This window comes from Atractosteus spatula, chromosome 14, assembly GCF_055471065.1.
Source record: "Atractosteus spatula isolate fAtrSpa1 chromosome 14, fAtrSpa1.hap1, whole genome shotgun sequence".
Classification (NCBI taxonomy): Eukaryota; Metazoa; Chordata; class Actinopteri; order Semionotiformes; family Lepisosteidae; genus Atractosteus; species Atractosteus spatula.
In genome coordinates this window covers 25,710,699-25,734,299 of record NC_142719.1, presented here as the reverse complement: position 1 = coordinate 25,734,299, position 23,601 = coordinate 25,710,699, and the positions used below count along the sequence as shown (strand labels likewise).

General features: G+C 35.7%; 1 protein-coding gene across 10 annotated transcripts in view; it reads left to right on the top strand.

Annotated features, from left to right (window-relative positions):
* The first annotated feature begins 10,625 nt into the window (after positions 1-10,625).
* tcf7 (transcription factor 7) overlaps positions 10,626-23,601 on the top strand; it is a 55,108-nt gene continuing 42,132 nt past the window's right edge. For all 10 annotated transcript variants that reach the window (XM_088933300.1, XM_088933302.1, XM_088933296.1 and 7 more), the window contains exons 1-3: positions 10,626-11,044; positions 11,197-11,266; positions 12,215-12,321. In XM_088933300.1, coding sequence (XP_088789426.1) covers positions 10,850-11,044; positions 11,197-11,266; positions 12,215-12,321 — 372 coding nt within the window. In that variant the 5' untranslated portion in view covers positions 10,626-10,849. The remainder of the gene's footprint in view (positions 11,045-11,196; positions 11,267-12,214; positions 12,322-23,601) is intronic.

The following is a 23,601-nucleotide window of genomic DNA, read 5'->3' as shown; positions in this document are numbered from 1 at the left end:
TATGTTATGAATATACAGTATATGTATGTCAGCTCTTCTGCAACTCCTGAAATTAACATTGCTGTGCTATGGCCTAACGGACTATGTGTCATAGGTTCCAGTTTGATAACTGTTTAATTTTTTCTAAGGGGGCAATGTAGAAACACACGTTTTACACCGATGGAGACACTGCTTCCAAACAATGATACATCATGAAACTTGACATCCTCTCCAGTGCCACATCACTGTTACAGTGGAAAAAATGACCCTGGAATCTGCTCTTAACCGTAAACTCAAAACTCCACCCTCCATCTAACCACTAGAAAGGAACCATGTTCAATGCAAAATTTTAATACTAGTTCCATAAGACTAAATACTGGTTAGGTCATTCTGTTTTAAAAACTGTGTCCAATTTTTTCCCTTAAAACAAACTCAGATCAGGATTATGATGTATTTCAATGATGTACCCATTACAGCTTTAAACTTTATTGTGTATGTAAGTGAGGTATTTCCCAATATTATTTATTATTATTATTATTATTATTATTATTATTATTATTATTATTATGTCAGCTTGATGGAGCATTTCATTAAAGAGTTTACTGTGAAATAAAGCGATATGAAAAATATTTTTAAAAATTCTATGTACAATATGTTTTTATAAACCGTTTATTGAACACTACTGAAACTGTTATGGAAATGTATGCAATACTAGAAAATAAATTTTAAAGGCTTTTCAAAACTGAGAAATACATTTTAAAAGCTTTGCAAAATACCTTAATTTAAGTGTAATCAATGCATTTGTCACGCACAAAGCATGAAAACAACTCAGCTTAACTGTGAGTAAACATACCAAGGAAGAGAGTGAAAATTTACTATATCGTCCTCACACTCCTGCGTCTTCTTAACTGATGTGGCTAATTGGTTTAATTCATCATATAGATCAAAACATGTGTTCCAATGACATCAGCTGCCATCTAGCTAATGTGTGACCAGAGTCTGCCACTCCTGTGAGTTCCTGAGATCTCACGAAAAGTCACACTGTGCAGGACCACATGCTGGAGTGAATTCAATTCCGTCTGGATTTCCTGTCACATGGCCTCATGGCCTATCCATTTATGGCATCACAAAGGGAAGAAATCAAAGGAGGTCTCTGAAATCAGCCTTGAGCTACCAGTCACTGTGGTCAGGGACTGCCTCAGAGTCCAAGTGGTTCTCACGCCAGCCCTGATGTACAGCACAGTGCCCCAGTCACTCAGATCCATACACACCTGGATCTTTGTCAGCATGTTTGTCAGCTGCTGAAACTAACAGGGATCCTGAGCACTCTGCTTTTACACCGTGCATTTGGAAAACGTATTAAAAAGCCACTTCAGAAATTAAATAGCCATTTGTTTTTAAAGGTCAATAAGTCGTGTTTCTGTTCTATCTGTAAAAACAAGCCCAGGTAAAGTGTTTATCTGATTACACAGATGAATAATGAATACATCATGTCCTGCTATAAATTAAACACCATCTCAAAATCATGCAGTGATGAGATGTGGATCATCCTGTCTTGAATGTTCACCACGAAACAAAATGTGTAGAAGATTCTTGCGAAAAACAGAAATCCACAAAAGGCATTCTTAGATAGTTTGAAACAACACATTATAGAAATAACCACTTCAACACTTTCTATGAGGCATGAAATCCAGGGTGGCAATAATGTTATAATTAACAAGAAGAAAAATATGAAAACCTTCATAAGTTACAGCCACTGCATATATACATAATATGACCTGGACAAAACAGACAGAGCTGTTGGGATTTTTAAGAAGTTTGTAACACAAAATGTGTTTTGATACTGATGTACTGTAGCTGTTTAAGCTCTTAAATGCAAAAGGGAACCTGATGGCACAAAATCATGATATGAACAAATTAAATCCAAATCAGATGTGACTTTGAAGATTTAACAGCATTTTAATTACATGCATAAGACTCAATTTTACTTAATTAAGCTATATTTTGAAGTGTTTATTAGTTAAGAGAAAAGAACTTTTGATTTACCGCTTTAGAGTACCCAAGCTCAAGGAAACTGTCTGTTGTGTCACAACAACACATACTGTGATTTATTCAATTCGCTTGGAAGCAGCTCTTTACATACTGAAGGATAACAAATAAAATACGATTCAAAGACATTATACAGATTTAAACTAGGACAGAAAGATATGGATGTGGAGGCTGTAAACACAATTACAATAATTGGTCGTGTTGGTATGGTTAAGCAGAATTAGGGAGGACAGTTGCCTATTCGATTGTCATGGAAACCAGAAAAGCAATGGTAGATTTAGATTTTTAGTTTGCTAAACTGCTTTTAATCTACACCTTGCTGAGAATGCACACATGAAGTTTTTTTGCCAACTCATGTAGAAACCCATATCTCCTTTCAACTAACTGCAAGGTTAAATTTTATTTCACCTTCTAATCTTTATAAAATGGGAAGAATTATGCAAATATGACTAGCAGGGAAATTTGCTGTTCCTAATACTATGCATGGAAACTCCAAGCATATAGCTCTTTTTAACTCTTATGGTAATTAAAAAAAAGATGGATGGCAATATCTTGCCACACACGCCTGTGTTAATAACTGAAAAAATTCAGCGGGAATAAAAAGTCCCTTTCTGCTTTGTAAAGTGTGTATTCCCTGCTTTATAAAACTTACAATGAATAAAATAATGAAAAAGTTATTTCAACTGTGAAAATGTTTGTAATTATAATTTCCAATGGAGCACCGCTACATTGTACTGAACTGTGGGGTTTCCCTGTCAAATACAATTGTATAGAATAACAAGGTCACATAGCCTAACAGTGGGCAGGTAGAGTCCCTGCAGTCTTCTGCTGACAGCACAGAACCTGAAAACTCACAGGGAAGATTCCCACAATAAAATAAAGCAAGAAAATCTAATGATTTACAAAATCTTAGATGTTATATATATATATAACACAGGTAAAAGTCTATATTTTTATTACATATAAACTGCTATAATAAAAATGTAACTTAATGTATCATTTTTCCAGATGGATATAAAAAACACAACAAATGAAACACAACACAACTGTCAATGCCTGTCAATAGAAATACCAGGTGCTTATGGTGAACTGCATTTTACATTTTTTAAAAATCCCAAGTTGGTTTCTAACATTTCAAGAAAATGAGAGTGCAGTGTATTGTTTCTTTTGTTAATAAAAACTACACTTGTATCACCGCTTCCATAATCCCATTTAGGGTTCTGTATTTTATTAGGATTAATAGCGTTGACAGTAATTTCTCCAGTAGATGTTAGGTTCTGTTTTTTTTTGGAGGGAGTTAAGGATGCTGTCCAAAGCTGACTCACAGACTGAAGAACTCCCAGTGTTTCCCTTCCCCTTGATCAGCTGTTTCTGTGCCAAGAAGGTCTCACGGCGTGGCAGCCCACTACAGACCTGCTGCAGGAAGAGGCTGATTAGTGCCACAGCCATATTTAGGAATTCTTTTGCTTTTTGCTTTTTGAGTTGGGGAAAGAAATCCTTGAGCTTTCTTCAGATTTCTTCAGCCTGAGCAGCAATGAGCAAAATTCCAAAAATGAGTGTAGACCTCCACATCAAAGATGGCAGATTACATACATGATTGTGCCATTCATACAGTACCTGTCTTCACCCATTACTAAATTCTTTTGTATTTATACAGGGGCTTCAGTCAAGTCAAAATTCATAATTCCAAATAAGAATATCTCAAGCTAACTTATGAAGTATCACCTTTCACAGTCATAACTCAACTCGGGAGATTGCAATTACTGCAGCAGAATGTAGAGAAGAAGCAGAGGTACAACAGAATGGACTCAGGGTACCAAATACAAGGGAGGTCTTGGAGACAATGTGTAAAGATGATAAGTTTTATAGAAAATCAGGCTTATTTACTAAAGAGACAGTGAATCTCCGCCACAATTGACTTTCTGTAAATACTACTTAACCAGATCTTTTCTGTCCAAATATGCAAATAGAAAAACAAGAACACATCATGTGCGTTTCAGTCCAAAACAAACATGTCAAAAACATTGAAAAAGAATTAGAAGCATAATATCTCAACGTGGCTACAATTCAGTTTTGTGCTACTTGAAGGTAAACTACAGTTTCTGTTCATAAGACTTTTTTGGGACATTTCTAGAGGCAAGCAAAATTAAACAAATGCTTTTTGCAAAATACAGTATGTTAGCTGCACTAGATTGATTTCCTATATGTAGATAAGTGTGTGTCTTTATGGAAATAGGGAGAAGCTTTGCACTTGAGTTCTTTGGTATGAGACAACTAGGCAGATAGAATCATCATAAAACAAACCACTCGCAAAAATAACAGTAACAAGGGAACTCATTACAGATCTACAAGACGTTTTGGTACTACAAAGCACAGTACAAGAGCAAAGACCTTCAGTCTGACATAAATGTAAAAAAAACAAAGGAAGGAAGAAAGAGCTTAGGTTAAAATGTACACTAGACAAACTGCATTTTCCATTGATTTAACCTGCACCACAACGCACCTTTTACATACAGTGTTTATTCAATCTAGTGCATCTTTTAATAGCAAGTACACTTAACCACAGAGAGACGAGGCAAAGGAAGGAGAGATGATGTTTTTATGAATGTTTTTGTGTAGAAGGAGCGAGGAGTGAATGGCTTGGCTCAACATCAAAGGCCCGTACAGTCTCTGCATTAATGAGGCTCTTTGTTTCCTGCCTCACAGATTACAACAGGTTTCTACTTTATTGCCAAGGTTTAATCTCTATCTGGGAGGGCAGAATAACTCCAACGAAGGCTTTCTTCTCATCTGAGCCCAAATAGGATACAATTAATATGAAGAAGTAAACTGTGGCAACAGGGTCAATTCGTCCAATCCCACAAACATACTGATCAGTTTTGAAGTCACCAACAGATTAACCAGCAGAAAGTTTGCCAGTGGCATTCAATAGTCTCAGAGCTAGAGATGTAGTGCTAGGAGGCTTTATTCATAACACAATTGCATTTACTGTACCACTGTAAACTTATGAATATGTGTCATTAAGGGCAAAACCATGCTGAATCATTCGTATGATAGATGGAACCTTTGGATAAAATTGCATTCATGGGAGACTGCGTAATTTTCAATGTCAATTTCAATCTACAGGCTTCTTTACTCATTTTCTTCCTTTAAACTTAAAACACTACAAACAAATGCAACAAAGTTTATTAAAAGCAGAGGACTCCCTTTGTTTCCCAGCTACAACCTTTTGCTATGAACCTTTTTTTTTTACTTTTAACAAGCTTTTAACAAGACATACAATGGTACTTATAACTGAGTCAATATTCAAGAACTGTCTGTAGTCACTAATATTCACCAATATAAATATTCAAACAACTTTATAATGTTTAATAATAGTATTTCTGAAAATGTATATATTGTTTCAAAGTCTATTTTTTTATTTTAACTATCACCCCATGTTTGAGAAAATACCCGCTTAATAAGAATGCATTGAATATATGCAAACTGACACTAATGACATGTCAGATTTGCAACTATTTATAGGGGTATGTTTTAATCAACTGGAACAAAGGACTTTGATACTATAATTGTAACAGCCTTCTACTTTTTAGGGTTTAATTATGATGATGATTCATTAGCCTTTTAGACAGCCTATTGTCTATCAGGTATTAATGCCATTCTAGCATCTGGTCTAGTGCTCAGCTAAAATGATAATGTGCAGTGTTTTGCAGATCATGCCAGAAAAAACACAGTTGTGATTATTGTTTACTGCTGGCCTGGTTTATTTGGTTTTAATATAATTAGTTTACTCAGGATTGCCAACCTACAAAACCTTTATTTACTGACTTACCAACAGAAAACATAGTTTTCTCATAGTCTTAGGAATAATGTTTTTCTTACAACTTTCTGGTGGTGGGGTCTCGCAACTTTTTCCCACCCAGGGGGTCCCGAGCTCGACCTATTTTCCCCTGCTGAGGGCAGGAGCGTGCTCACTCAATGCATTTTTAAATGCGTTCTGCTGCATTTTCAGTCTACTTTCTTCTTTCTTCATGCAACAAACTCAACATCTGAAACCAACAACTTCGTAAAACTGTTTTTTTATGTATGGTTAATGCTGATCTTTTTTAGTGGATTGTCTGTTACAGGCTGTTGGCAATGCTGTCATTGTAAATCAAAATAATTGTTCAAATTGTTCATTTATTTCAAACAGAATGCAGTCCGTCATGGACTGTCAAAAACTAGTGGTGGCAAACTGTGACTGTCCCTGAGCTACAGTATATAACATTTTCATGAAGCCATAATATTTGTCTGAGTTTTTCTTGAATTCTGCAGGCAATACATGATTTAATGGTCAGATTAAATTTAGTCAGGTAAAATGTTGAGCTTCATTTTTAAGCTACAGATAACATTTTGTAATAAATGATTAATGTTGCATTTAATGTTCACAAACCACTTCTGAGAAATAATAAGTAGTAGTTGTAACATTATCATGTTAATAACAGTTGTATTAATATGGTAACATATGTCACAATATGAAAGCTTTATAAAAGTAATTTTAAACCTCTACTCTAAATTTGATCCTCTTTGATTTGTTAAACACCAACTACTGAATTATGGGGAATATACGAAGCACCTCAGCAGTGTAGTCATTTTAAAATGTGCAATTTCTTGAAATTCTATAACAAGACAAAACAATTAACTGCTCTTTCTTAATGTTAACTTGAAGGTTTGCTGTATCGTACACATATGTCTAACTTATTTCTGTACAGCACTGTGGATATTGCTCAAAAGAAGTTTTCTATTTGAGGGAAACTAGCAATAAAACACACAAATGGCTTGAGTTAGGAACTATTTCCTTCACTGTGGGCTAACCTCAATGAAAGGATATGATTTAATTAGTTTTCTTCTTTAATGTGCATGAAGTTTATTTAGAAAGCAGAGCTTGTCATTTTTAAGGAACTATAATTTATGCTACATATAATAAAATTTGTTCAGAAGAGAATTAATAGTTTATCTTTTAGAGCTGGGGAAAAAGATACTGTGATACTGTGAAAAAGATACTGTGTTTCATGCGCAACAGATTACCCCAGGTAATAACAAATGATAGCATTTCTTTCTGTTATTGTTAAGTGTATTTAATATAGAAAAACATGTACTTCATTGGACTGTATTTGTTTTCTTTCATCCTAATAATTTCCCCAAAAAATCATTTTGATTTGCAGCTAAGCAGAAAGGTGTATTTAGAAAAGTAGCCACTATTTAGAAACAAAATGTTGAATGTATTCGTCTTTATGACTTAATGTTGATTCTCATTCAGTATTAAAAGAAGAAGACATGACTGAACAATTTAATGTCAACTAAGCTTTAAGATAATCCAAGAGGCAGGTGACTAGATCGACCCAGAAAGTCAACACAATTTTAATATAATTTAATTACCACAGAAAGTCACAGAAAACCCATACAGACCACATACAGTATGTGGTTCTACAGAACATCCTACAATCACCTAAAAGAAAAATAAATTTAAGTACCAGAAGTAAAAAAAAAAAATAGATGGCCTAGCAAAAACCCATCAGTTTATCAGTTTTATTTGTATAATATGTATCAATGTGTTAATTCCATAATCATAATGAAAATTCTAATCACATTCCAATAAAAACAAGAAATTAAAAATACATATAAGGATTTTACTAGTTATCATGAACACATTTGGTTTAAATTTTCATTACGTTTCCAGATTTTTAGGAAAATATGGAAAATACGTGTTTACTATAAATAAAGATCTGAATGATATATAATTTAGATTTTTTGAAATTATAACCACTACCATATGGTTAATATCAAATGTAGTAAGGATGGGACTGTTTAAAAGCACCAAGCAAAGGAAGAGAAAATCCGGTTAACATTATTTAAAGTTATTAAAACTGACAGTTTACAATTCTAAAACCATAGAGTTGTTTTATTCAATCATTATTAAGGGCATATTTCATAATAAAATAAACTCTTGTAATGCATCTGTTTTAATAGAGTGCATACAAATGTTCAGTTATATACATTCCTTAATAAAAAGCACTTTTTTTCTTTCTGACAAAATACAGTATATGAAAATGTGGCCTGTTTGATCAAAATATTAAGGTTATCTCTTTCTATATATATATAGTATGAAGATATGCGTTTGTTATTTGTCCTTCTAGTACTTGCAAATACTTTGAACACATCTAATTGCTGTTTACTTTTAATGCCTTTGTTTTGATCTGTCGATGTAATTATATTCAGAGACATTGCTGTTTTGACCCTTCTGCTTTGTTGCCAGTCTGAATTTGACTCAGTACATTCATATACTATTAAAAAAGAAGCGCTAGTGTTGATGGTGGCTGAAAAAAGTTTCTTTTTTTCATGTTTCCTGTCCCTAAGGCAAAGCAGAAAGTAATAATTTACTGAAATCTGACGTCATGTCTGCAATTACTAAAAGTGATAAGAGATAAAGATATAAGGAACAGTGAAAGAATGAGTCATATAGCCAAAACAGATGAGCCAGCTAGAGACAGATATAGCAATAAATATATCAATCAAATACAAGAGTCAAACACAATTCAATTTAAAAAGAGTCTATAGGCTTGCAGGTAGATAAGGCAATCTGCAAGAAGAGGAAAAACTTAAAATGAATAATCTGGGGAAAAAATCCTATGAAAAACAGCTGTCCATATTTAATCAAGTCGAATCAACAAGGAGTTTAAACAACTCATTTATAATTTAGATTTGCATATATTAAGCGTCTTGTTTTAATCTTTTTATTAATATGCATGGATGATATTGTATAAATATTCAGCTTTATGCAAATACTAGACACATTTTATGTTTGTATTTCATTTTATTTCCCAGCTGTGGCTCATCATTTTTATTCAGGGCAACAGATTACCAAAAATTAAGTCACAGCATGAAACAATATAAACATTTCTAAATTAAAACCTGAAAAGACCATGATGCCATGTTTCAGGCAGACTTAAAAATTCAGAAAAGTAAAAAGTAAAAGATACTGGAGCTTTTTACATCATAGGCGTGTTCTTAGCATTTTGACTATTTTGGCCAACTTAACATCTCAACTACCTCTTGCAGAAGTCCTGCAAGACAAAAGAAAATAGCACTTTCTATTTCTAGTTGGAGTCCCTGTTAATTTTCCTTAAAATATCAACTTCAGAATTACATAATCTGCTTTTTGGGATTATTCGAACATGACTGGTTGCAAAATGGAACCAGTAGCCAGATAAAATTATATCCTGGGCAACAACTTGTATTGTGGAATGCTGTTTCCTTTTCTCTGAAGGGCTTAGAACAAAAAACACTTGAACTTTGAATCTTTATCTAACAAAGTAGGGAATAGGATCATGTCCTGTATTTTTTAGATTTTAATTAAAATGAAGATCAGGAAATGCCCGCAGTCAGCGTCACCTCAAATGCGTTTCACAACCTATATTACATTAGGACAACGTTGACAGAATAAAAGTATTATACAGGGATCAGTATTTATCATGTTTTAAATGAATTTATAATTACTGCTATTTGCATGAATATGTCTAATCAGGAAGAGTCCAGGTCAAACAATGAAATCCCAGCTTTTGTAAATCACTAAATAAAAACTAGAAGAATTTGTTTTATTCTTTGGCACAAACAATTTTGCATAAATTCGCACTCATGCGCAACAATCGGGAAAACAAAACAACATGTAGCAGTTTAAACACTTTAAATAACTTTACACAGTAACACAAACAGCTTGCTTTGAATTACCGTAAAGAAACCTTGATTGTAATTTGTATGCTACTTTTAAATAAAAGAAGTTTTCACTTTCTTTTACCTCTTAATAGGTAAAGAGGAAACCTGGTTAATTAGATACCGCAGTAGTAGGGAGTAACTGTTGAAAACTACATCAGACGCTGGGGTAACTCTACAGGCCTAATGACACAAAGGTTAAGGACATTAAAAACTGTATCGTAATAGTAGAATTTTAAAATGAAAGCCTTCGAGAGTATATTAACGTATTTGATTTTAGATATTGTTTTAGATATTCCTTTTGCTTCAGAATACCCAGTGTAAAAACAGTAGGAGCTGAGGAAGATTAATTACGGGGAAATTATTCTGCTTGGGGTGGTAAAACTTTCCTTATTATTAGTTCATTCATTATCCATATTGTTTTATGATTGCATTTATAAATCCGAGGTCTTCGAGACATATAAAAAATATAAAGTATCTAGGTTGTCACAAATTAGTAAATTCAACGTCGTGTGTAGGGATTTCAGAATAGGACGGTTAATGGAAACCGTTAAGTAATTTTTTGTTTACGCATGATATGAAAACGGGATTTTTTTGGAAAGTCGTTAGACTCCTTATCACGCTAGTTTAAACTGCAAATTATGAGAGCCTCTGGCAAAGTTGCTGTGACATTTCACAGCCCTCGTAAACCGTTTGAGTTTTGAAAGTGTTAAAACTCATGAATATTGCAGAAGCTGTTTTAAAAGTAGTTGTCTCTTTAAGAGCGGAAACCTTCGCTGAAACAATTGTTCAACCCCCAACAAGTCATTGAATCTGTCAATCACAAGGCGGTGCTCTTTGATGTTGGAGCCCTCGCCTCGTCTCGTAGCACAAATGTACTATTTGTTGCTGCTGGGCTGCAGTAGTTTCACCGTGAGGGACCACTTCTTAGCTTAAGAACTTTTGCTTTGTTTCTTATATTTGTTATATCCGAGCGCATCAACAGAAGAGGAAAAACAAAGCAAAACTTTGGGTGCTTGGCTTTCTTCAAAAAAGAAAACTAGTGTTTCTTTTTTTTTCTTCTCTCAGCAAAATGCCTCAACTCAATAGCGGTGGAGGAGATGATCTCGGAGCTAATGACGAGATGATTTCCTTTAAGGACGAGGGAGAACAAGATGAGAAAATCCAAGAAAATGCCTTTACTGAGAGGGATTTAGCAGACCTGAAGTCGTCTTTAGTGAACGAGTCGGAGATAAACCAGAATCCCAATTCGGTAGCAGACCCGGGGGTGAGAGACAACCTTGTTTCTGTGCTGTTGTCGTTGATGCTCTGCCTGATCTCTTAATTGTAAAAAGTTTTATTATTGTTGTAGTCGTTACTTTTGATCTTTTTGTCTCAAAAACATTTTTGTTATTTTGTCATCCACACGGGTTTTAACAGGCGATCAGGCGTGTACAGCAGGACGAACACAGAGTTTACACAGAGAAGCACAGGGAGCATCTAGAGGACGGTAAGTTTGTAGCAATTTGATAAGTGTTAGTTGCGCGTGTGTGTAGAGATGTAGCAGCGAGTTAAATCAATGCTCACAGTTACCTTTATGGCCGCACCGTTGCATATACTCCGAATGCAGCGGTTTTATGCATCCCGTGAGAATTATTTTTAGGTGTTGGATTTTATGTATGTGTGCATGGTGCTGACGGAACATAAAAATAAAGTTAATTTCGGTATCATTACCAATGGTCAGTTATCAAATCGTTTACAACTCGTAATGAGTCTGGGTTGATGAGCAATTGTGGTGTACAGTATTGCCATTCATAGCGTACCCAAGTTCTCACTTCCCCGGTCACCTCCTAGGAAAGGTCAATGCCGGGTACCATACTGACTGACGTGTGCCTTAATTTAATTTACCTAGAAAACCCTTTGTTTTGAAAATATCTGTGATTCCTGATGACACATTACCACAAATGGTCTAAAACGTAGCACATATCTCTCAGTGTATTTACAGAGGCCAGAAAGTACAAATAAGTTCATTAATGTATAGAAACAAGAATAATCGTAGTAAAAAATCAGAAGACTGAGGCCACATCTGTGCTTGAATATTACTAATCTACGCAAAACATGCAAAGAGACACAGGTGTTTTCTGTCCATGCTGCAGAGGATCTTCCAGTCATAGACGAAACTCAGAAGTCATCTTGTGTAAATTGTTCAAAGCTGAGGCAAAAACATATTTTGCTGTTTTGGGGATCAAAATCATTGCTGTAGAACCAGTGAGACCAGCTCACTCCATTTCATCTGTGGTAAGACGCCTGTGTCATGTTCTGAATAACAAAATGAAGTACGTAGGGATATTTTGCAACAAAAAAACATGATAGCATTGTGGTTGAAAGACTGCATGGATAAGTAAACTGCATGTTCTGGTACATCCCTGTACTTTGACTCTTTTGTGTCATTCTGAAGTGAGTAAACGTCAAGATGGAGGAATGTACAAAGCGCCTGCTTACTCAGGATACCCATTCCTGATGCTGCCAGATCCATACCTGCCCAACGGAACTATGTCTCCATCTGTAAGTGCACTACTTTCTGACACTATGCTCTATGCTTTCCTGTAAGCTTCAGGTGTCTTTTTCTCCAAAGATGATTTGTGACCCTTAACCATTTATCCTGAAACGCTCCTTTTTTAAACTCTGATCCTGTAGTGCCTGTTAGTAGAATGTCAGTCGGGCTCACAATAAAAAATCTTCAGATCACTTTTTTGTGCGTCTCCTACATTTTATGACAACAAGCATCTTTAGGGTATACACAGTAAAACAAACTTGTTACAATTACTGCCTGCCATTGATATGTGTCTAAGCATTCTGTAAGTGCACAAATAATGTATATTCACATATGCATTTTATGTCAGGGATTTGGGACGTTGTTTTTTTCCATATTTATTTCCTATAAAGTTGCAATTGAGTCAAAGGCTTAAAAGTAGCGTCAATCATACTGCACATATTTTGTTTTATTTGTTTGAGCTGAAGTGGATAAAAGCAGTTTTGTCAGGTGGAACAGTTGACCATATCAGCACTGGATATAAGCAGCTCCCGGCCACCTTCATGGTGCTTCAGAAGGTGACATTTTTTTGTAACATTTGTAAAGGTGATTATAATACAGTTAATTCTGATGAGTTTTTTAATATTAAAACTGTATCTAGGTATGTATATTTATTACTAAATATGTCTAGATCAGACAGTAGGTGCTGGTACTTAAGGTGTCTTTGAAGTGTATGTTTTTAACCTTGTTATTTTGTGTGCTTCTTGATAACAACATTAACCCAATTTCCTATGTTAAGTGTCGGGTTACTCAGGTTGCACTGTTTTGACTTTAGAGTGCAAAGGAGGCAAGAAATTGTTTGTTACACCTAAAAGAAGTTTTTTAGAACGCCAACACACTGTACATCACTGCTACCAGCAAACTGAAACAATTCATATGACAAGCAGACACCAATAATGATTATGATTTACAGTAATACTGTAAACGGGGAGCTGAGAATAAATATCAAGCAGTGACTGCATATGGATTGAAAATCTGAAATTTCTTAGTTAAAACCTGAAAATTCATATAACTATTTGTAATGTATTGTGTCTGTATTGAGATAATTTGGTGCTGAAGTTCTAAAAGTATTGTTTCCTATAAGAGTATCTTAAGAAAGCAAAGAGAAATCAGATCAAATCAAAAAATGAGAAATTGATTTGATTGGCGAAGCACAATCTTGGAAACGAGTACATTTACAAAGTTATAGCCCTTTCAAATGATTTGAGAAAGAATGAGCAGCATGTTCACAGTTCTTTGTCTTCTTGATCTTCAGCAGTGTGTACTTGTAGGTTCTTGGTAATTAACAACCAGGCCACAAGAAATACCTGATACATGAAAGGGAAGTTAGTGATTATAGCATGAGAGTAGGGTGTAGAAGAAAAATAGCTGTGGCTTTCAAAACATTTCATTCATGTAACAGCAATAATGTTTACCTTAGACAGGAGTATGTCTGCCTTCCAATCTCAGAGCCTGGAGGCACCCTTATTCTAAACCACATGGTATTCCGGATCTTTTCAGGTTTCACGATTGGCTCAACTATAACTAGCTTTGCCTAGATTATCTATTTATTTCTTTTACAGCAGACACCCTAAAGGCAAAATATAATGTTTGTCGATAAGCTACCCTTATAGTAAGGAATTTGTTTTTCTTTCTATTTAATCAAAGATGGTATATCTTAACGGGGAGTGATTCAAAAAATACTTTTTAGGGATGAATTAATCCATTAGATGTTACTCAGTAGTTAATGCTGTACATAAATATACCATATTGTTCATCTGAGTATCGCTCAAAAATACAAGTGATGCACTGAAATCTATTATATCTGTCAGTATTTGACAAATCCATTTGAAGCATCTTCATTTTAATGTCAGCCAAATATAGAATGGAAATGTAATTTGAAAATGTTTACTTTAAGATGATCAGATATGTTTTTAGTTACAGTCCGCTCATTAATTTATAGACATTCTTGGGCAGATTCTTTCCTTTACAAAGATTTTTACACTTAGATGATCAAATTGTATTTAATTTATTTAATGTCCCGTCAACACATTTTTGAGTTGACTAGGGTAGCATAATCATCAGGAATAAATAATATCTGTATATTCTCACAGCATTGTCTTTCTAGGGCAATCCAAATATATGTGGATGTAACTTTAATAGCATTATTAGTCATCCCCACTGACAGCTTTTTTAAGAAGTTCTGAAAAGCTTGAATAAAGTAAGTATTGCTTTACACAACAAACAATAACTCTTTCATATTTGATGTTCTTCTGGGGGGGGGGCAAGTGTGTGTGGGGGAGTGGTTGTAATTTTCTGAATTACCAGAAGAGATTTTAATTTAAAGGGATAAGCGGTAAATGCTCAGAAAGTCCAAAAGGTTTTTGTTTTGCAAATATTCCTTTCTCGTCATCTTTCCAAGCAGAATTTTCAATAACTCCACTTCTTCAGCCAGGAATTTTGAGCTCTGGGCTTTAGAGATCTGTCCTCATCCCTGCTGCTTGTCCCAAGAGGGATTAGGAGGATGTTTGTGGCTGGTTTTACAAGTGGAGGGTTACCCTCTTAAGCTAATCAGAAAAGAACAAAGGGGCTGTGATGTGGAATATGTGGTCCTTCAAGAGGAAGACAGGCAGAAACTTGTTCGGCAAAAAAAACTTGTTTTTTTTTTCAGATCATCATTCCCATCCATATAGTGTTTCCATCTTCCATCTTCCCTGCTTGAATTTCCAAAGATGAATTGTGATTGACATTTTATTGCTCAAAGGGCTGTCTCAGACATGGCACGTCCATATACTTTTATGTAGTTAACACTTTTGAGAATTGTAGTGTTTGTTATTTAGCTAGTCCATTTACCTCAGGATAATGGACATATCTTCAGTCTGTCCTGTGAACAATGGTATTTAATATTTAGTCAATGAGATGTGGCTGTACTGCATTGCTTTACAGAAACCTTTATAGTATCTTGGGCAGGCTCTCTATAATGAACTTTTTGAAATCCAAAAAATTTGACAGAAATGCATTCACTTAATTGTAAACAGAAGACGAGAACTTTGTTGTTTCCCCTTTTTAAGGGGAGATGTGTACAGTGTCCTCTATATCTACACATTATATTCATATATTAATAATTATTTTATAATATTAATAAGTATATTAATATGCCAGAAAATCTTGAAAACACAAGGGGAAATGTTTCCTCAGAAAGCTGTTTTTCTTTTAATTTATGAGCAAATGGAAAAAAGTCCTCAATGAAGAAGTGACACCATATGTGGTTGCTTAATGCCTTCATCTCTGGTTATCAGCGGACTGCAGGATTATATTTTAACGGGTGTGAATTGTATTCACCTTCTTTCTGTGTTTTAAAAAAGGTGAACGTTAAGGTAAGCAAAAGAAAGAGAAGTTGAAGAATGAGGCCTTCACAGGAGAAAATCTTTACCAGAGAACAGGGCCTACTGGGAGGGAGAGAAACTACCCATTCACATCCAGTCTGGAGGATCTCAGCTGTCTTCACTTCGATAATTTAATTAAAATGAATACCCCCTCAGCTGTTTATTCAGATCTGAATTGAGTACATTTAGCAAAGCCGTGTTTTTATTTAGTCTTCCCTCCTCACCCTAATCTTGCCGACTGTGTTGTGCCTGAGGCGTTAGTTCATCTAGTGACGCTCAGAGTAGATTACGGTTGAATTTTCAACAGATATGGGCTTCTGTTTGGGAACTTTCAGCTTTCTTCTTCTGGTATGCTGTGGATCACACTTTCTGGTGTTTGCTCTTGATTTTTCTATTGCGTTGTTATTACAATATAATCCATCTTGTGGAGGATAAATAACAAATCTTTTAGTGCTAATAGTGTGCTCAGATATTGAGCACCGAATGTAGATTTCTTCCATAGCTTAGTGTCTCTGAGATGCTATCTTGCTGTGTAAGTTCTTAGAGGCTTTGTGCTGTAGGGATGTGATTTGAGTGGGTGGTGGTGGCAAAAAAGATTTTTACTATGTTGGTGGAAGAGACAAGTTAGTTTGTGTTTGTTCCTTTTGTACTTTGTTGAGTCTGTGATCCCGCAGGCCATGTGGAACTCCCATAATTCTTATTCACATATGTTTGCTAGGTCATAGTGGTCAGGACAGGCCAAATTCAGTCTGGGGAGGGCTGACACTGACATGACAAGTAGAATGCAATCGTGTTCAAACCTTTTTCTGTGCTTTGTGCCATATCACTGTGAAGCTTCTTTCAAATAGGATGGGTTCTTTACACTGATGATGGGCATCCATGATTAAGCAAATGATGACCAGCAATAAATTAAAACTACATGTCGATTAGTTTGAGAACTTTTAAATGTTTGATGGCATCTTTCTATTGGAAAGCAAGACAACTCAAGTAAATAAAATCTCACACTAAAAAGCGATAAATTAAAACTTCTCAATTGGGAACATTTTAAATTAAATCAGTGCAAGAGATAATTTAAGCACTTTGTGAATAAAACAGTTTAGTTTGGCATTGTCAGAGTCCTGTGAGATGCACGGAATTTATGTAGCTATCGTGCAAGAGGTATTCATCAATTTCCCTACGGGATTAATAAAGTATTATCTATCTATCTCTATTCAGCAGAGGTTTATATATCGTTTCTTGTTTGATATTTGACAACAACACCAGAATATCTGGTCCTTAAGTGTTTGGTGTCCCACAGATCAAGGGATTCATTAAGTTTAAAGTAATGGATTATGCATTCCCGGATAACACTTCCTTGTTTCACATTGTGAAGTACTGTTGACACTGACTTGTTAAACCAACCCTTATTCTCAGAGTAAACATTGGAAAGCACACTGGTTTAGTCCTTGTAATCCCTCCATGTGGGCTAAGGGGTGGTGAATTCCTCTCTCCACTCCTGACTGACAGTGATAAGGAACTGTCTCTGGATTACATTTTCTAAGAAGGAAAGTAGCTTTATGCTGGTTATTAGCTACTTGCAACTTGTAAAAGCAGTATTTCAGCGGAAGATAAATTAATTGAAAACAACTTTAGGGAGTGGAATAACAAAAGGTTAATGCGCAAGCTTGTAGTCTTTCTCCATGGGAGACCAGGATTCCTGTCCAGCCCGGGCCTCAAGTTACTTAACAACGAGATGTTTGAGCTAAGTCGCCTTAACAGAGCTATAGTGCGATTCACCAGTCATGAAGGAGAGGCCCAGGACACATGGGCTGGGGAGAATGAGCTTGATGCTTACAACAAAGTGGAAAACATCTCAAGGACAGGGTCAAGACACACTGGTGGGACAGGACAAGCAATTTGTTTTATGAACTGAGTTGAACAGGTTTAAAAAAGTTTTGAGGGAAAAAATGTTAAAATCTTCCAGACCCTTTCCCTCACACAACTAACAGTAGTTTAAAAATAGCATGTACTTATACAGATCAGCAGCTGATTTATCCTCAAGAGACATATGAAATGTTCCAACGAGAGGAAGTCATTCAGCTTTTGGTTGCTAATAGCCTATTGATGCTACTGTTTATTTAAGGACAACCTTAAACACCATAAAGATGATGGGCATCCCCAATCCAGTGGGTTTTTTTTTGCTAGGAAGTAAATTTTATGTCCTAGCAAAAAATAATACAGGACATTGGAAGCTGTTTGGTAATACTGATGCATCATGTAAGACAAATGTGTGAAAAGCATGGAACAAGCATGGTGTTGCCTAATCAGTCCTGCTTTTTGGACATGGTACTGTATCATCCTAGATCCTTTGTATCACAGTTGGAAGGTAGGAACAAATGGTATTGACCAGATCAGTTGATTTAAGTATTGATAATTATAAGGCAAAAGTACCAGAGGAATATCTAGAAATTTAGCTCTAGTTGTAAATGTGTTTTTAATTGAAGAAATTGGACTGCTATCTTAATATACTTTATTTTGGAAATGTACTAGTTAACCTTTGAATTTAAAAAATATTAATTTGTGATTTTACATGGAAAAACATTTTTGCATCTTTTTCAGTAGGGAAGTGAAATGTGTTCCAAACAATACATTTATTACTTATCATAAAAAGGTAACAAGAAGATTTCCGTACAGGATGTGGAATTTGTAGGAGTAACTGATGACTTACAAATGGCTGAACAAAAGACTTGGCAGTGTTCAAATGTTCATCCCTTGAAAATCACAGCATCTGCATTGTAGTTTATTAGCTCTTAAAATCACAGATTCAGTGACTAATACATTTTATTAGATTGCTCATTTTACCAGACTGGCAAACGCACACATCCAGGGAAGTAGCTGTGAAATACTCTTTACTAAAATGTTTCCTTGATTATTAGTGTGTTTTTTTTGTGGTAAGTTACCGTGAGTGTTTGTGTACTAGAAATTTATAAAGTTGAAAGTTGGCACATGAGTGATTCGTTTATTTTTACAGCTGGGTGTAGAAAGTGGATGCATTGTCCCCATAACTCTGTTTACAGACAGACCTGGAGCCCCTGCTTGTGCACAGATGTAGGTTTCTCAAGCCTGAGTTAATAAACCACAGGAAGAGAATCACCTGGATTAAAATAGACTGTTTCCTTGCAAGTACTGCTGTGCAAATAAACCAACCACACATTTTATATGCATTATCAAATCAAACCAAACCTAATATTAAAAATGCAATAACTTTGAGTAAGTAATATGCATGTAAGTGTAATCCAAACATGTCCAAGCATGCAGTTTCCCAAAGTTAATAAATCGGTGTACTCTTCAAAGATGCACAGATATGAAAGATGAGCAGGGAACTGCTCTGACCAGCAAAACGGAAGTGATCATATTATTTTATTTGTTTTAATGCAGCAGATGTATAATTCCCTTTTCCATTAATCTCCATTGAACCGACCTTATTAAAAAAGGGAACATTTATTTTCTGTTGCAGAGATGCTTGTACTGAATGGACAGATGTGGACTATGAAGTGAATAGGACTGCCTTGTAGTTTACCTCTCGGATAACATGACCAAGAAATCTAGTACAGTTATTTTGTTTCTGTTCTTGTCATAGAGGCAGCACGTTTCCCTTGTTTCCTTCAAACCAGGCAACACATACATTCATGGGTTCATCAGGACACTTTCATTTACTATTTTAAATGACTCATCCCCATCTACGCTTAAAAGGTGCAAATTTACCGCATGTGTTTTTTTCAGAATTTCCCCTTTTAACAAAATGCAATTTAATCTAGGAATGCAGATTGCTCATTATGGTCTTATTATTATTGTAGATGTTGAGGATGGTCTTGGTATGACATTTGCAACAAGGGAAGAGGTGTTTCTTCATTGCAAATGTAAGTGGCTATGTGGGCACAAAAGAAGTAGGTAATTGCCAAATTGAAGCGGTTTTCAGTGACTTCCACGTGTGTCTACATTCGCTTGCTTTAATTCTCCTCCCAGAAATCATCTGCACCACAGATGTCGCTCACATACTGTAGCAAAGCCAGCACCATGTACAATGCTTCACTGCTTACGGCACAAAGGTGATTCACTAAAGCTGTGAAATGGTGGAATGCCAGCTGACTCACACATTCTCACTATGCAGTGTTCTGGCGCTAGTTCCATCTTGCAGCCTCTGTGTGAGTGTTCACCCCTTTGACACACTGCGCGAGTCAGTGGGAGGAAAGGGAGGGAGGGAGGAGAAACAGCTTGTCCTGAAGTGCGAAGTTCAGAGGTGGGCGCGATGGTCAAGATGTCACAGGCTGCACCTGGAAAAGGCGCGAGCTCTCACTTTCCACAACTGTTGGGATCAGCCATTAAGACCTTATAGGTGGGATCAGCCATTAAGACCTTCCAGGTGTCACTTGAAGCAACAGAATGGCGCGCCCTGCTCACAAACCAGAGTGAGTGAGTCTCTCTGCTATGACATGATTTCTGCCTGAAGTCATTTCAGGGATTTGGAAAGCTGGCTTTAAACCCTTTGTAATCAAACTTCTTAGGGGAACAGGCACACTACACATTGCTTTCCTTTGTAGATCAAACTGGTTATAAGCTGTGCTTGAACTGTACTGGTACTGTCTGACAGTCTGACTTTTTTATTTTTTTTTGTTTACCAGCATTTCTTGAGTCAGAGCACTTTTTAATGGTTCACAAAATTAAATTAATTTCCTAATAACTCCTCTGTTTTAATCATGTTAGATACAAACACATCTGATTTTACTTTGTAATAAAAATCACTATAATATGGGTGTGCTTTTTAATCCTGTATGTTATTGCCTTGAGTTGAGATGAAAGAAAGCTAAGAATATGCTCAAGCTTGATCCCCATTTGATTTTATGATGTTCGTGAGGTAAGTTTTGAGCCTTCCTTCGACCGAGTAAGAGAATCCAAGACAAAATCTCTTTTTTTTAAGAGATTCCATAGACAAAGAACTGGCTTCCCAGTTATTTTTTAAACTCAAGTCAAACTAATACACCAGCATGTTTTTTTCCAACATTTGCCAACATCAAGTTTTCTTTTTGATTGAGAAAAGAGGATACTTTTTGTTCACTCCAAGCAGAGGTTATAAATACTTCTCTGTATCTGTAATTATATTTTTAAAAAAATATTGATTCGCTTTTATATATCAATACACATAAACCTAGAATTGCCTGTATTGTGGCTTTCATCCCAAGGGTCATAAGGAAGTGTGCAGTCTGTTTACACACCTGTGTGTTCTTATGTGCTGGAAAGGTCTACAATGTGTATTCATAGTCATTTAAAAGTTCTTCAAGGTCATCTGCTTTTCTGTATCATATAATGAAAGTGTGATGCTTGCCTGATAGCTATTATACATGTCGTTATTGGGTTACATGTCGTTACTGGGTTATTGGGTAACATTATGATCCTGTTTGCTCAGGTGGACCGATTCCTTGCAGTAGTTTATCCTTATACTTAAAATTGTTATATGACTGGGACTAGTTATAGCAGTTATGACATACTTCTTTACATTTTGCAGTAGGGTTTTTTCAATGTCCTTTGAGTGAGTCTTCAGTGGACCTTAGACTTCAGTTCAGCTTCCGTTTTGTTGTTCCAATTTTTTTCAAGCATTACAGAAAAAATGTACATAATAGTAAAGTCATAATATTGTAATTTCATAGTATAAATTGCATTTACATAGCGCCTTCTATCCTAAAGTGCAATTCCTACCTCATTCAAATTTGGCAGCCATTATGTGCCACTTGACACACCATGCAGGAGATCAGGAAGACAAGAGCAAAAGTGCTCCTCCAATTGAACTGATAGAATATAACCCGAATACTGGGCTTATCTCACGGCCTCTGACAGACGGCTCCATAGGTCTTCAGTGATCATAAGGTCAGGATCTTGTTCTCAAAGAATAAGAATCCATTCTCAAAGAATGACATCTCCCAACGCATGGTTCAGTAATGCTGTAGATCAAAACGTCGACACTACATTGCAAGAGGAGGCCCTCACCTTTCTCTGCTATGACTCTGTCTGTAGTACCCCTTCTCTAGAGATCACTCTCGATTAAGGACTCTCTGATTCAAACCAAAGTCAGTAATTATAAAGATCACTGTGGTCCAGTCTAATATATTTAAACCAGACCAATACAGCAGGTCAATACATCACTCATATATATTGTCAGAGCAGATTTGTTCTGGGGGAGTTTTGATTGTAAATTCTTCTGTACTTGAGGTGACATGTTTCTCCTTTTCTCCTGAGAATGTTCACAGTAGACTGTCCCTAAAGACCCCAAGGGGTGCTCCTTGGATTTGGGATAAGAACCAGTGCTCAGGAAGAAATATCTCCTGGCAGTGGGCCCATGGGTTCTGCTTTGTATTAAAAGTCTGCTTTATTAATCCCCACTATGATGGGCGATGGTATTATAAGAGCATCACACCTTTGTGTGTATGTCGTATGTCTGTGAAATGGCTCTGTGGGATCTTATTTTTTGGCTATATTGAAGCTGGGGCAACGATTGCCATCAATTTAAAAAAAACAGAGCTCAAGGAACATGACTGAAAGCATATATCACCAACCTATTTGACTTGTCAGCAAAATGTTTTGGATGCCTGTTACTGAACACTTGTAGAGAAATTTGTTTTGTGAAGCCAAAGAATTGAGTGCACCCAATGCACCATGGAAGACTCATCAAGCACTGCATTCTCTCATCAGTTGACAAGAAGCATATATATATGCCTATAAAAATGTTTGTTTCTAAAGCAAAGAGGTTTTGTTCTTTCATGGAGTAAGGAAGTGGAACTTTGCACAAAAGCGTTCTGGGGTTCAGGACAATTGACTTTAGTAGCACTTCTCTTTTTCAAATTACATGGGATTTTTAAGAACCAAATAATACAGGGTGCTTCAGTTTTTGTTTTCATTATGAAAAATATTACTTTGACCCTTTAAGGTATGTAAGGAAGATGCACAACAGATTCAGGAGGAGTAATGCTAAAAGATTGAGACAGCCAGGCTGCTCACAAGGGAAAATCTCCAAAGTAATTTATAGTTTTCCCTCATGAGCGAAACATTTCTGCCTTTTTTCTGTTTTGAATCATGATGTAGTCTTTTTTTTCCTATGTGTATGGAATTAATTTGTTTGTTTGTTTTTCCTTTTCTGGCTTCAGAAGGGAATTTTGTTCATTTCTGCAGGGCAGTGAGATTGTCAATTACAAAAAAATGCTCTTAAAAAAGAGTTACTTGAGCTGAACGTTAAAATATGACATGTTTAAGCAACTGGCATCTAGATAAGAGGTTTACGAAGACTGTGTGAGACTGTGTTTATTGGCATTTAATATTTCTTTGAACCTTAAATTGGCAGTAGTGTGGAGTAGTGGTTAGAGCTGTGGACACCAGACCAATCATGGTTTCAGATCTCTGGTGAGACACTGCTATTGTAACCTTGAACAAGGTACTTTACTCAAAGAGAAATAACAGCTCTTGCTATATAAATGGCTAATGTCCAGGCTATTATTGTACAATATGTTCTAAACTAACATATCAGGTTGAACAAAATAATAAAATGGCCAAAAAGGGCCCCTATGCTTCACCTTTCTCCTTTCTGTTTCTCTTAAATTTGACCATAAACCAGGCAAATGTATGTATAGATGTTGAATTTGGTTTGCTTTTAGCTAAACTGTTGACAGTTTAAGTAGCATGATTATTAAGTAAAACATTAAGTAATGTGTTTGAAACCAGTTATACTTTTAGAATTTTAGAATTTTAAAGTGTATCCTTGAAAACACTAACACCAAGGGTTAATTACCAATAACTGTAAAATGTAACAACTATTACAATCTGGGCTGCAGTCAATTAATTAGTTGCCTTAAGAAAACAAAA